This window comes from Aedes aegypti, chromosome 1, assembly GCF_002204515.2.
Source record: "Aedes aegypti strain LVP_AGWG chromosome 1, AaegL5.0 Primary Assembly, whole genome shotgun sequence".
Lineage (NCBI taxonomy): Eukaryota > Metazoa > Arthropoda > Insecta > Diptera > Culicidae > Aedes > Aedes aegypti.
In genome coordinates, this window is record NC_035107.1 from 302924788 (window position 1) to 302939740 (window position 14953).

The 14953-nt window shown below is 39.1% G+C and overlaps 2 protein-coding genes across 2 annotated transcripts in view; one reads left to right on the forward strand and one right to left on the reverse strand.

Moving 5' to 3' along the window:
- LOC5579957 overlaps window positions 1-3789 on the forward strand; it is a 36064-nt gene extending 32275 nt beyond the window's left edge. Inside the window, exons 2-3 of the mRNA XM_001658423.2 lie at window positions 2015-2416; window positions 2773-3789. Of these exons, the coding sequence (XP_001658473.2) occupies window positions 2015-2416; window positions 2773-2809 (439 nt within the window). The 3' untranslated portion in view covers window positions 2810-3789. The remainder of the gene's footprint in view (window positions 1-2014; window positions 2417-2772) is intronic.
- An 8966-nt stretch (window positions 3790-12755) lies between these two features.
- On the reverse strand, window positions 12756-13407 carry LOC5579955 (mite group 2 allergen Tyr p 2). The gene is made up of 2 exons (XM_001658422.3): window positions 13246-13407; window positions 12756-13176 (listed from the first exon to the last, which is right to left on the reverse strand). Exons 1-2 carry the CDS (start codon window positions 13310-13312, stop codon window positions 12785-12787), a joined length of 459 nt encoding a protein of 152 aa, XP_001658472.2. The 5' UTR covers window positions 13313-13407; the 3' UTR covers window positions 12756-12784.
- Between the last annotated feature and the right edge of the window lie 1546 nt (window positions 13408-14953).

A 14953-nucleotide genomic window follows, 5' to 3' on the forward strand; every position in this document is an offset into this window, starting at 1 on the left:
GTATATAAGATTACGATTCTAATGACACCATGTTTTAAAATTTTGGTCGATCCAATACTGAGGAAATTAGATATGATTTTTCAGTGTGTTTTTTGAAAAATGTCACGGCTTTGAGTACAAATTTAGTATACAAAGTTCAAAGAATGTTTTTGGAAAAATACATACGAAGTAAGAATAACTCTTTGCCTTTCGAATGCGGCTTAGAGAGTTTCAATTGGACGTGTAATCACAGAGATATGGCCAGAACACTTTTGCATGTTTTTTAGGGGGTGAACCCAAACTTACGCACGGGAGTGTATGCTGCTTAGGCGTTCTAATTACTGCAGTATTTGTGAAAATTGTGTTATGCTTGCCAGAAAACCACTTTCACGGTGGAATTATTTTTTAAGGTTTGATTGAACAGGAAATATCTTCCACTATGTGCTTGTTAAATTTTGAAATTCTACGTTAAAAAAAGTCTTTGGATTGTCGCTTACTTATAATATGTAAAATGAGGACTTTTCAATCTTTTTGCTAAGGCTTGGGCTAAAGGGTGTTTAAGCATATTCCGTTTCTTTCGCAGGCTGTTGTAATGTTGATCGATTCTACTTATTACTCATACTAAACCAATACGGACATTACGGTTGATTGGCAAAGAAAACTCTCAATTAACCCTTCTACCGGCAGCTAAAATTTTTACTGCTAAAAAAATTTCCAAATCGCGATAACTTTTTTGTTTCTTGACATTTTTGCACCAGTTTTTCACAAGCTCTCAAAAAACTCTTCTTGTTTTAGAATATGTGTTGATATTGATAATTGGTCATCTGGATCCGGAAATATTCCAGAATTCCTTGGGGGACCGACGCGTAGTCATAACCTACGTGAATATCTCAGGCAACAGAACTTTTATCGTATTCGGCTATTCGTTACGCAAAATGATACATAGATGCGAGTATGTTGTGAAAAAATGAAACAATTTGGTGCAGCCGTCCTTAAGTAATGAGCATTATCGTAATTTTTAGAATTCTCCAAAAATACTGCACCGATTTCTATGTTTTTTTCAGAGTAGCTCCTTTTAACCTGAGATTGTATAGCACATTTTATTTTTTTGAGAAATTGACCAAAAACAAAATGGCCGCCAAAGACATTTTACATAGAGAATGTCGGTCCCCCAAAGAATATTGGAACATCTTCAAAACTAGATCACCAATGATTATTATCGACACGGATTCTTAAACTAGTAGAGTTTTTGTGATCTTGTGAAAAAATGGTGCAAAAATATTGGGAAACAAAAAAGTTATCGCGATTTCAAAATTTTTTTTAGCAGTAAAAGTGAAGCTGCCGGTAGAGGGGTTAATAACTTATTACTCAACGAACTCTTAACTGGGAACGTGATCGTGCGTGGAGAAAGTTTGGGAAAGTCTCCGGAATAATTGGGAAAACAGGAGAATACTAATGTGTCATTTGTATGGGGGATTACATGATGTTTTACAGCAGCCTACTTGATGGCAACATGAAGTTTGCCGTTGCTTTATAATGTTTTACATATTTTAATATACAGTTGAACCCTTATAAGTCAATGCTCCATAATTTGATATCGACTCATGAGACCATACTATAAACGAAAAAACATAGATACTAGGAAGGACTTTTGAAGCAATTCTCCAACAGATTTTTGTTCCACGATTCAACATTCCCATGAGTCGAAAGACCCTTCGAAATCAACACATAGAGGTTTAACGGTATTCTGTTCCTAGCTTGGTCGAAATCGTTAAAGTCAACTCTCTTGTACTCGATATTGCGTATCTCGATATCGAGTTAAAGTACCATAGAAGAACTTTGTTTTACATGGCTACATCGATGGTCACACAGGATCGCATTTCCACTTGTGTTGTGTTCTGTAACCCGATGGTCATTATAACATCGAATTAAGGAAAGTTTACTGTACATGAAGATTCTAAATCTGCTTTCCAAATGTTCCAAATGTACTGATTAATTATTCATTTCATTGTTGTATTTTCTTCTACATTTACAGTCAAAGTTACCTGAAAAAACACCTCCAGTCACACCAAACGGGGCATGATCCATCTGGTCGCCAGAACGGTTCCGGCCCCGGTCTGATCAACGCCGCAGCCACAATAGCTCACCAGAATGCAGCCGCGGCAGCGGCAATCTTCTGCGGTCATACCGGTCACCACACGATAGCACCCGGCGCATCGGTCCCAGCAACCCATGCTCTTTCTGGGGCATTCCCTAGAAACGGCCTGTTTCCGTTTGCTGCCGCCGCCGTTGCCTATGGAAACTATTCCGGTGCGAATTACTCCGAGGTGGAAAAGCGACGCTGGCAGTCTCTTAGCGAACTCTATCTTCAACAACGGGAACGCCTGTCTGCCTTCCAGTATGTCCGTCACCATCAGTACGAAGATTATCTGAAGAGGTAATTTTATGCGTTGAGCTAGAAAAACAGTAGGAGCAAAGCACTAATTTTCGACCTACAAGAATTCTGTGCTAATTTTCGGATTCCGTACAAAGCAGACCAAAATCGTATGAATGGGTCGAAAATTGGTGCGCTTCCCTTAGGGTGCCCAAGGAAAATAATCAATGTTAGAATGAAGACAGATGCTGTTTTTCAGCTACAAATGTTGACCACCCGCAGTTGTTATTTCGTTTCAATAACAGCTGTACTTACACAGCGAACCATATCTTACATTTCAGGGTTGAGCACCTTGACTTCTTGGAAATATTTTTTTCTGGACGCTCTAATGAACAGTTGCTTACTTGGTTATTTTCCAGCTTTCAACCGTTCCACTTTGGCCGGGACAAAACCTGACAGAACGTCCTGCGGCCAGTACCGCGTCTAGCGGCACCCATCTGGTCGCAGCACAGCAGCCAATCGCAACCCAGCGCCGTCTCCACAGCAACCGAACAGCCTACTGGGACGGCCAATGTGGCCGAATACGGTGCACCTCACCCGAATGCGTCGCCTACTGAGCATGCAGCAGCGACACCGACGGCTGCCGCCCGCATCATAGACCACGTGGGACACCACAGAGGTTATGAACAGCGCTTGGATTGAAGATGACCGTGTGTAGAACAAACAAAAACGTGACATGTGTAGAGCTAAATTAGTTACGCCGTTATAGAGATCATCCCTCTCACTCGTTGTCCAACAAATATAAACGAATTAGACGCTCTTTTGAACCAAAGTGCGATTGTTTAGGAATTTCCCATAGGACTATAAGACTTTTGTTTCGATTTTCAAAAGCAAATCTTTCCCTTGTTTTAGTTACAAGCATGGGCGTAGCCAGAATTTCGAAGAGGGGAGGGGTTGAGTGACTTCAAACGTCATTAATGGAACACCTTCAGTGTTTATTTCTTACAAAAAAGGCAACGAGGGTCTCTAAGAATGGCCTGACGAAATTTCTCCAAGAAACGTTGTAAGATCTTTTAATTCAACATCCTGAATCATTTCTAGTATAATCTGGAAAGGAAAGCTAACAATAGAAACAGGTGAAACCCATACACAAATTCCAATTATCGAGGTATTATACAGACTTTTTTTGAAGAAGTTGTAAAGCTATTTTTGAGGAAATTTCCAATAACATTTTATAAATCACTTTTCGTTCCCACTATTGCCATTATAGTGATAGTAAGAACTTATATCCTAGTTGATTTTGTTTTTTCGTAAATCTCTTTGCTACGCCCATGGTTACAGAGCAAAAGGCAACCCCAGACCGTGTTACGTATACGATATTACGCGTTTAGTAAAAGTGAAACGAAATATGTACACACACATATCGTAGAGGAAACCATCGGAATCGTATAACATCAACCGTTCTTTTTGTATCATACGCATTATTTCTTGTAGAGGCAATAGCAATATAATCAGTTTACTTGGATGAGGGGTTGATTGTTTTACTGTTCGTTCACAATTCACTTCTGGCTTTTCATGGCTTACTGCGTGCGACGACGACAGAATAGACGGACGGACGGATGGTTGGCCAACTGCGATTAGGGTAAGTAGTTGTCAAAGAAGCTCTCTGGTGACTGTCAACAGGTAGGTAGGTTAGGAAGCGTAATCGCTGCCTGGGGCCAATTTCCGGACGGACAGAGCGGCAGTGATTCCACCCCTCGAGGGGAAATTGGAAAACAAACAGAATTTACTTGCACGGCGGGTTAGGGGTGGATATAATTTCTGTTCGATATGATTGATTTCCTTGAAGAATTGGTCCCTCGGAAATGACGTGCTGCGAAGGTGTCTCCCGTTTGTCTGGTTGTTTGTTCTTCGCCTTTCACCTAATGCCTGGATTGCGGTTGACGTGACGTGGAATGGTGACGCGACAGCGGTCATTTCTTTGCCAGGGCATTAAATGTCGTCGGGGAAATCTATCAAATATTCAATGGTGATTGCGATGCACGGAATTGGAGCCGGGTATCGATTCGACTGAGGTTTTCCGGTTCGATTGTTGTTTGACTGGGAATGACACTTTTTAGCAAATTGATTTCTGTGACATTCAGCTGACTACGATTTCAAAGTTTTTTTTGTATACTGTAATGGGTTTGCTTTATCTACTTTGTCAAACAAAGATTGCGTAAAACATTTAGGATTGCTTACATTTAATAACGATAAAGGCCAAGTAGGCCGTCATTGGAATATGTATATGGTTTTGATGATTGTTGCTAATTTATCCCACGATGTCATAGTAATGATAATCAGTTGAGTAGATGAAAAAACCGAATTTAGTACTAAACCATTTAATTCCACTAGAGTCTGTATCATTTGACAGTCGTGTACTAGACTCGACTACTAAACAGCTCGAAGATTTATTATCATAACCAGTTGGTTTTCAGCTACTTTAATGGAAAAATACCAACACTTTCTCCATGTTAACGCATCATACAGTGATACTTTTCCAAATTATTGTTAAACATGAAAACAGAGTTTCATTACCTTGAAATTGGGTCCTGAAGTCAACATGCCAGCCAAAACAAATGACGGGCTACTTAGTCTTAAGGTGATTATAAAACAAAGCCAAACTTTGGATTTTAAATCATTTTAAGTAAACATAAATATTCTAATAATGATCAATGTCATAGCAAGTGATGACTTTCAATTTTAATTGAATAATTGAAAAATGAGTGGAAACTTTGGTGTGGGCAATCTTTAGTAGGTAAGATAAATTAACCAATTAATTAACGTGCTCCCTAAATATTTAACATTAGCTTCCCAGAAAATATTGTAAGAACTTCACAGGATGTTCTGAAAAAAAAAACAGCTTGCATGAGAAAAAGTTTTGACGTAGGACTACGTCTTTCTTCTCTATACAGGAGTGAAATTGGAATTTCCAAACCAAGAGCGTTACGTTGGCATGAAATATTTTAAACATTTATAACTTTTTGCTGGCTTAACGAAATTCCTTGATTAGCACACTGAGGCAAAAATACTTAGGTTTTCCATAAATCAAGACTTATGAACCAGCCAAATAATGGTTTCATTGCACGCTTAAACATTTCGAAAATGGGAGCATAAGTTTCATAAGTGAGAGCTTTGAATTCTTTAACAACAATTACTTGAAATAATTATCATAGCAATCGCTAGTAGAACTACTCCGCTTTCGATGTTGGCTTCAAGTTAATCGAAAGCAGATCACATGTTATCAAAACATGTCAATTTTTTAGCACGCCTGAAATAAAAGGCGAACAGTATTATCGATTGATAATTCGAAATAAGATATTTTCATTGCGTGTATTACCGAATTTCATTGATTGACTTATGAAATTCATTACTGAAATTCTTCTCCAAAATCATAAGTGAAACTTAAAAATTTCAACAATAATCGTTTTGGCGCCAAATCATAATTATTCCTTAAGAAAGTATTAAGTTTTTTTGCCTCAGTGCACCTCAATCGAAAGACAAGGCATTAAAGGTTCATGTCGTTTACTTACTGAATCCCACATACCTTTCCAAATAGTTTAATAACTGTTTTAAAAAAGAACGTTGATTTCAAGCAAATCTATAAATAGGGGTGCTAGAAAAAAGTTGACGTCATTTGCTTTTCACGCTCCGCTTGGATCGCATCTCAGCAGGCAACAGATCGGCTTGTTCTGACCGGCCGTGCTTCTCAGGCACAGACATCGAAAGCGAAGGAGCCTCCCGTTTGTCTTGCTTCGCTCAAATCAAACTGACCGTCATCCAACCGAGAGAAGATGCCGTCCGAAGCCAAAGCCATCACCGCTGCCGCCACCAAGAACAAGAAGAGGAACCAGTCCACAGGAGAATGAGATAGTTGTGGTCGCTATCGCATCCCTTAGCAAACGAAACGATTCCTCCTTGCAGAAGATCGAAAAATCCATCGGCGGAAACTACATCTGCGATTGTCGGCAAGAGTGAAGTGCAATCCTGGGAAGCTGTGGCTATGGCTAGCATCCGAGAAAGAGGAGGAGAAAAAGAAAAAAAAAAAAGACAATTTACACCGTCTTCAGCACATAGGCTGCACAGACTAAACAATCACTAACATTAGGCAACGGACAACACGAAACACCCAGTAGCCCAGCGATGAATTTTTCGTTCGACGAAAAGTTTTCACCGACTGGAGCGGGAATCGAACCCACACCTCGTGGCACAATACGCCTAAACGACTGACGCCGCTAACCGCAAGGCCACGAAGCCCACAAGAAGACAATTCCTAAGCAAAACCCCACCAAGTTTTAAAGACCGCCGAGATGAACAAGACCCCGAAGATGCCACCACCGCAAACCTCATCGGGCGAGGAAGATTTCAACCAGTGCCTCGTTAAAATGTGTCCGTGTTACTCGAATTCAACAATTCAATCGGTCCTTTTCAGGGCCAACAAATGTGTACTAAAGAGTTATTTGTGAAATATTTTCTAATGTTCTTACCGCTTACTTGTTATAATCTCTTAATTTATCTCGTAGCATCATACAATATCTGATTTATTACGAATAATCTACAATACGGCAATTTGAGGATGTTTCCGAGGACGCTGCTGCAGTGCCGTCGGGCTACAATAACAGCATAATACACGGGAAAAAATACTGTAGTAAAAAATACTATTTTAGCTGACTACGCCCATTCTTAAAACTACCATGGAATTTTACTATGTTTACGGTAAATCCCACCACATTACTGGTATTTTCGACAGAAATCATTTTTACCAATCTGATTTCGACTGCAGACATGGTAAAACCAAGCGCATTTTTAGTCTGCTGAAAATTGCCGGTGCGAGCGTTTAAGTAAATTCCCTAAAATGGTTATTTTTACCGCACAATTTTTTGCGTGTACTCATCTTGTACATCCCTTGCCAAGACATCAGTTTCATGTAGCCTATTTCCGAGAACAGAAAGCGAAGAATTCGAAGAGGAGGAACATCATCTGCTACTCTAAGGGTATAAAGCATACTTCCTTCGTTGAATTCGGTTTCATTCTATTTTCGCTTTCGAGCTGGTTAAAGCTCCGCTGAACCTGCTCTGCTCCTCGTTACCTGTGCCACAGAGCTCTTGATCATCAAGCTGCTGCAAATCCAGCGTCCGGATTGTGAAATCGCACAAGATTTCTAAATAGGCCGATATTCAAAAACGAAAAGTCAATTTTCAGTGGTAGTAAAAACGAAATTATGAAGCAAAGAAAGCACCTCGGAAGCAGAACTAAACACAAAAAGTTATGCATTCACATTACGCTTGATTTCTAATCACCACTTTTTCGATGTAGTTTCCAAATTGCGAATAACACTGCCGAACACGTTTTTGCCTCAAACATCAAAATACCGTTATTTACTCAATGAAAGGTTTCTGAACCCATTGCCGTTTTAAAAAATATCATAGCACGTCTAGTTTTTGAGATATTGATTATTGAAAATGCTAAATTTGACCATTTCAGTCAACTTGTATGAAAGTTTGCCAGCTTGTACGGCAATTTATTCGGTTAATTCAAACTTCATATGTATAACAGCTATTATGGACAAAGTTCATAATATTTTCGATGCACAAAACTTATTTTTCTATGGTTTCAAAAAGTATTGTGTAGCCTACAAGCTCAGGGAAGGGGAAATCTACAGGGTCGTTTATTGAGGATGGCTTGAACAGTCATGTTCCACCCTAGTTTGAGGGCACTCTAGAAACAGGAATCAATTTCGTTCTTTCTCACAAACACAGCACAGTAAGATAATAGTGATAAAACAGTCACAAAAACCTGCCCAAAGGCTGACTAATTAAACTAAAGAGAATTCCGACTGAACACAGGACAGCGAGGCTCAGAGACTCCTTTATGAGACCGGAACAAAACGGAAAAACACAAAAATGAGGAAACTATCACTATTCAGGGCTGTGCTCTTAATAAATGGGCTACAACTGATACATTTAGCATTTTACAATTATTTATTTGTGTGACGTCACATAATTTAGGGTACTTGCTCTCATTGTTCCGGATCCGGATGTGCGTGATGTGGTGATGTGGGTCTCGGGTTCATTGGGGATGGCCGGATTTGTAGTTGGTCGGTTGTCGGGACCAACTATTGAAGATGTCGACGGAGCCTTCGAATGCTGGTAGCGAAAGACGCTGATTGTGCCGGTGAAGGCAATGATGAAATCTGCCGGCGAATGGCGGGATCACTTTCCGATCGATGAACGACGCGATCATCCGGGAAAACTACTTCCAGGTCACTTCTGATGGTTGGAGAAGAAATACACAGAAAAAGGCCCACTCATCGGACCTTTTTCTGGATTATATCACTTTTAACTTGTTTGTCGGTGTTCTTTTCGTGTTAAGCTTTTATAACGTACTAACAACTGCATGACTTTCAAACAATTAACACCTTCATACTAACTTTTACTAACAATGCTTTTAACCATACAAGTTTAAAATTTACACACGCGCGTGTTGGTATTTAGCACCGATAGCGTGAATACGCCCCGATAGAAAGTTGATTCAAAGAATAAAAACTGAATATTGTTTTTTCTTTCCGTGTATAAGATACTGTCAGTAAGAGTAAATAAACGAGCACTTTGTAAGTAAAAGTAGTCCGCGGTATTTTATCTTTCATTCGCGTTAAATTCACGTTTCCTGGGATTTTATTCCGGTGTCTGCCCGTCTTTCCGCCCACAGCGCGTACTACTATTCTGTTCAACGTTCACGATCGGAAAAGAAATCCAGATAAGAAATTCTGGCCTTATATACAACAGTCAAACGAACAATTACTATAGAACAAACAAGCAACATTAATTCACATTGTACGTTTCTTTGTGCCGGAAATGCAACCGGACACCCTATATTTATTGATTCCATCTGTGAGTGGATATTGAGCGACCGATTTATGTTTTGGCCTGTCAGTTCAAACTGTTATACGGTGAGGTCGCCACTCAAACAGTGTGGAACGTGAGAGTGGAGCCGAGTTCTTACACACACCAAGCCATTGAATGCAGCCCCTGCTCCATGCTGGTTTTAGTAGACACTTTTATTTGAAAAGGGCGTATTATTATGACAGGGATAGTTTGGGTTGGGATTAAGGAAAATGGAAATACGGAAATTTCAATCTTGTGGTGGAGCCAACAAGCTAAAATGGAACCAACGGTTATAATTGTTAGATCACAAAAAAAAACAGTCGTTACCCTATTCGTGATCAAACGTCAACATCCCACCACAAAATCGCTGGTGTTTGGAGGTGATGTTTTCTTCCAAAATGCGAAATCATCACCTCCAACTTAATTCTAATACCCTGCGTTATATGAGAGATAGAGACGTTTCGAACGCTACTAGTTTCTCGTTAAACAGTCAATTGACTCACGCTTTCAGAATTGGCCCTGCAGGAATCGGTGCGCTAACGGAAGATTAGTACGAGATGGCTTAAGAAAATCGACCTAAGCCGCTTGTTGAAGCGCCCATCGTCATCGCCAATGCAAATCTCATCGGGCGAGAAGGATTTCAACCAGTACGCCGTCAAAATGTGTCCGTGTTACTCTGATTCATCAATTCAATCTGCCCTTTTCAGGGCCAACAAATGTGTACTATACTTGGTATAATATCTTAATTCATCTCGTAGCATCACACAATATCTAATTTGTTATGAATAATTGACTATTGCCAATAGGGCCCTTCCTTAGCCGAGTGGTTAGAGTCCACGGCTACAAAGCAAAGCCATGCTGAAGGTGTCTGGGTTCGATTCCCGGTCGGTCCAAAATCTTTTCGTAATTTGAAATTTCCTTGACTTCCCTGGGCATAAAGTCTCATCGTACCTGCCACACGATGTACGAATGTGAAAATGTGGAAGTACCCATTGAACACTAGGCTGAGAAGTTGTTATGCCAAGAAGATGAAGAAGAATTGACAATACGGCAAATTGAAATTTACGGTAGCGATGACGATATCGATGATTGAGATACTTCTCTTAACGGAGAGCTCCTCACTTTTCTTAAATTCACAAACCATTACATTCTGAATTATAAAGGAAGATTACAATTATGACAATTGACTTAAAATCAAATGCAGCAAATCACATGGCGTAGTTAATGTCATGCGATCGTGTCGTGAAATCCGAAACTCTGAAAAAGCTTTCAAACCAAATGACAGATCTCCCTCAATTCCAATACTCACAATCAAAGCACCTATAATCTATCATCAAACATCCTATCATCTGCAAAAAGTTACCACACTGTTGTTAGAGTCTGACCAGAATTGATCGAAGTTGTGTCCATAGTAGTCCTACGTTAACCCCGCGTAACAGACATTACCCACCCCAATTTTTTTTTTCAGTGGTATCTTCACCAGTTTTACTTAGTTCCTTTTAGAATTTACATAGAAAATAATTCAGGGAACATGTAATCATCATGAATCAGATTTTTCATAGAACTTCTGCAGGAATTCAGGTAAGAATTTGTATTACATTGCTTGGAAGAAATTCTTGCCAAATTCCGTCAGAGAATGCTTCAGAAATTCTTTAAATAAATGCTCTTGGAAGACCCTTTTCGTACTTATTATATGGAAATTCCAAAAGTTAGTATAAAATATTCTAAAGATGTTGTATTATGGATCTCCTGGAATAACTGACGATTTTTCAAAAAATGTCAGAATAAATTCCAGGAGTCTCGTCAGAACTGTATTCAGGAATACCTAGCAAGACTACTTTAAGCAAATTTATCACAGAGTTTACCATCAATCTATCCATTGTTGCATTTGAGGTTCTTCCTAAAGTTTCTCTTAATGTTTCTTCAACGAATCGCTCATAAAATACTTGGAAATTCCTCAAGCATTGCTGAAAAAAAAACGTCAAAATTTTTCTAGCAATTTAATTGGAAAAATATTCTTAGCGAAATCTTTGAGATATTCTATCTGTATATTTTTTATGGAAAGTTCTGCAAGTTTTCTTTAAGGTTACTCTCAACTCCAATTAGATGTTCTTCTCTCGCATTTTTTCAAAAAAGTCTCGAAAAAAATATATTTTAGAACTGCTTCAAAAATGCTTTTATTGTTTTCTTTGAAAATATTTAAAAAAAAAACATTCTCTTGAAATTCCAAGTGGAATACTTTTAGCTATTCTTTCAAACTCTCTTCCGCGAAAATATATAAAAGAAATTCCGATAAATTTGTTTGAGGATTTCTTCGGAGCATCATACCGTAGTGTCAACTGGTATATCGTACTAGTATTATTCCTAAAATTCTATCAGAGATTTAGCAAGCACTTTTTTTTAAGGAAACAAAGGAAACTTCTGCAGAGATTTTTTTATAAACTCATTGATTTGATCATTACTCTACATATCACTCCATATATTTTCAATGAAATTTGAGAATATTTTTAAGGATTAAGCTCAAAATAATACATAAAATATTCCAAGGTCTATCCGAGCTATCAGATGTCTGTAGATCTGATGTTTTGTTTTCTTAAATTTAGGATTGTTGGATCCTGTAAAAACAATGTTTCAGGAGGAAATTTCCGTAGGCGTTTTTGGCGTAAAACTATTCTTTATGGAGTACTGGGAGGAATTTATAACAGAACTTCTGGAGTAACCCACACAAAAAAGATTTTAAATAACTTCTGGAGAAATTTGATGGATGATTCGGCGAGGAATTCCAACTGAACTTCAGTTCAGAAAAAAAACCTTACCTTAACTACCTATTGGAATACTTACTGCAGATTTTCTTGTTCTTCTTGGATAAATTCCTGTGAATTTATCTTACAGAAAAATTGAAGTGAATTGTATAGGCTTTACATCATATTTCCATTCTTTATAACGGGTAATAAATTAAACAGTGCCGTTATTATGCAAGAAATTATTACTGAAACGGCCCTGTACTTTGACGAACAAATCGTTGAAGAAACAGATTTTTGCATACTTGCGGACATACTTATTTTGGTTATTTTGCTAAGCATTTCTGTATAGATTACATTAACGGTTGGCTTATTACAAAATCAAAAGGATTCCCGGATTATTTTCACAAATTTCCTCATAAATTTCCACTGAAGGTTTTCAAATCCTAATTTCTTAATCGTTCAATGCAAATATTTAAGAGAGAGATCCAAAAACCATAATTCCTAAACATTTCTGAAGGACTTTTGATGATTTTTGCGAAAGAATTTCTAACAAAAGTTTTGAGAAAAATATCTGAAGGAAATCAGAGAGGAATGTCTACATTTTAGAACTTTTTGTAAAATATTTCTGTATAAGATGTTTGGCGAAGTTTTCAACCTCCCTGAAGAAGGTAAAAACATAGTATTCTCGAGTCTGTGACAAAAGATCGAAGAAGAAAAAGGTATAAACAAACAATCAATTAAATAAAAAACTTAATCACATTTATTTAACCAATAATGGTAGCATCGAACAGCAGACATCCGATCACGCTGTTGTCATCGGCGCGCAGACCGACCTCAACCTGGACGGTGACTCCGGTCAGAGCCAGCGCCTGGCCTTCATGGTCCAGGGTGTAGTCGAAGGTTTGTCCGGCCGAAACTGGGCAAGTTCCAGGGGCGGTTCCGACGGCGCAAGCATCCTCCAGTCCATCGGGCATCGGGAAGGGGATCTGCAGACCGGCCAGGCGGATCACGATGTACGAGGACATTCCGTTGGTGGCCACTGGGCTGGTGATTCCGCGGGCTACGGCATGGATGGGGGCTCCATTCTGGATCGGGCAGGGAGAGCTCGTGCATCCGTTGATGTCCACCGACTGGGGCAGACCAGCTCCGTTGGGGCCTGATGGGGAAAAGAAGGAAGTGGTTAGTGAAGTAATCGACCTGATAAGCTGGATCAAGTGCTACGTACACTGTCGGACTGGGGTCTGAGCCAGGATGGCTGGGACCAGAGCGGCGATCAGGAGGAACTTGAACATTTTGACTGTTGGGTGCTACCGTTATCGAGACTGAAGCAAGACTAAGTTCCGATAAGTGACCGATTCTTCTTTTATAGAGACGCTTAGTTGCAAATCGAACGCTAATGGCAAAATATCCGATAGAAAATAGACGTACGGAGTGACGGATTCGATAAGATAACGAAACTCTGCGTCGTAAGAGGTTTGACATGTGCGCAACAATGGGCATTAAGATTTGGCGATACTCCCGGTAGGTGGTCGTTATAAAATATCGCAATTACATCAATCAACAGTTGCACTTTCATCTTTTGGAAGCGGGAATTCTCACCATAAAAGCTTCAGTACGTCACTGATAGTGAGCTCGGGCGGTGAGTGTTCGCTAGAAATGGTGGATCTAACTGGAAATTTGTGGAACCCGAGCTGTTTTTGATATGGAACCTTAACGTCAATAAGCTATTTATTTGAGTGAATTCCACAAAAAAAGCATAAAGAGCTTTCTCTATATCCATCAGAAGTTAATACGATAATATTTGGAGCTTAGGGTATTGCACAATTTGAGAATTTCTCATAATGATTTCAAACATAAACAATGTCTTGGACTTTAAGCCTTGAAAACGAGGTTTGATTTGTATCCCTTAGAACCAGAGGATATATATCAGTCATGCACGAATGTTAGATATAATATTAGAGACGTCTTATATGTTTCTTATTCTGTTCGTATGAGCCACTGCGACTATTATTTTGATCTACTGTGAAATTACCCGTATCATCAGTGTCATGACACATTACTCCATTGTAATTGATGGGTAATGAAGTATCAATTTCTGAACAGTTCGCGACATTGACATTAGACATTGATGGGAAAATCGAATGTGACGAAAAGATCCCACCACTTACACCCTTCATAGAGACTTACATCTCAGCGAAGGCACGCCTCTTATCAAACATAATCGATTTGATTATTCTAATGAACTGATATTTGAGCATGCGACGGAAATCTAGTGCCATTCTTGTTTCGATTTTAGGTTAGTCCCAGAAAACTATAAAAAAGAGTCTTTGTACTAGCAGCAAAACCGAATCAAGCTAGAAAATTTGTTTAGTAATAAGCAGCAATATTTAGGGTCCGGTGCCAATTGTTGAAGGTTCTAATATAAAGTGACCAGACGTCCCGCTATTCGCGGGACAGTCCCGCATTTTGAATATTTGTCCCGCGCTGAAAAGTGTCCCGCGAAATGTGTCGCGCATTTCACTCAAATCATGAAAATGTCCATCAGTTCTAGGGAAGTCATTACGAATGACTATTTTGCTGCTATCAAATGATTTTTTTGGTTTGTCTCTATAAGGCTCTAAGCCTTCTCTTTCCAGCAACAAGATCAAATGGAATTTGTTGTTTGTTGTTTTCATACGGAAACGGTTTCTGTATGAAAACAATCCATTTATGCTCTGTTGCGGGAAAGAGAAGAGTGATCAAACGTCAAATTGCCTTATTTTTAATTAGAATTGCATTGCAAAAAGATATACAGTGGAGGACCAAAATCCTTACAGGTTCAAAATCCGTACACTTCATATAAATAGTAGGCGTTTTGTATGAAGTGGACGTATTCAGATTCATTTCTTAGGTGTGCGGATTTCGTTCCCTCACGGTACACGCCCATTCAAATT

Coding starts and splice junctions, on each gene's coding strand:
- LOC5579955 (XM_001658422.3), bottom strand. CDS start 13,312: ATGTTCAAGTTCCTCCTGATCGCCGCTCTGGTCCCAGCCATCCTGGCT. Junction 13,177..13,245: donor TCAGACCCCAGTCCGACAGT/GTACGTAGCACT, acceptor TTTCCCCATCAG/GCCCCAACGGAGCTGGTCTG.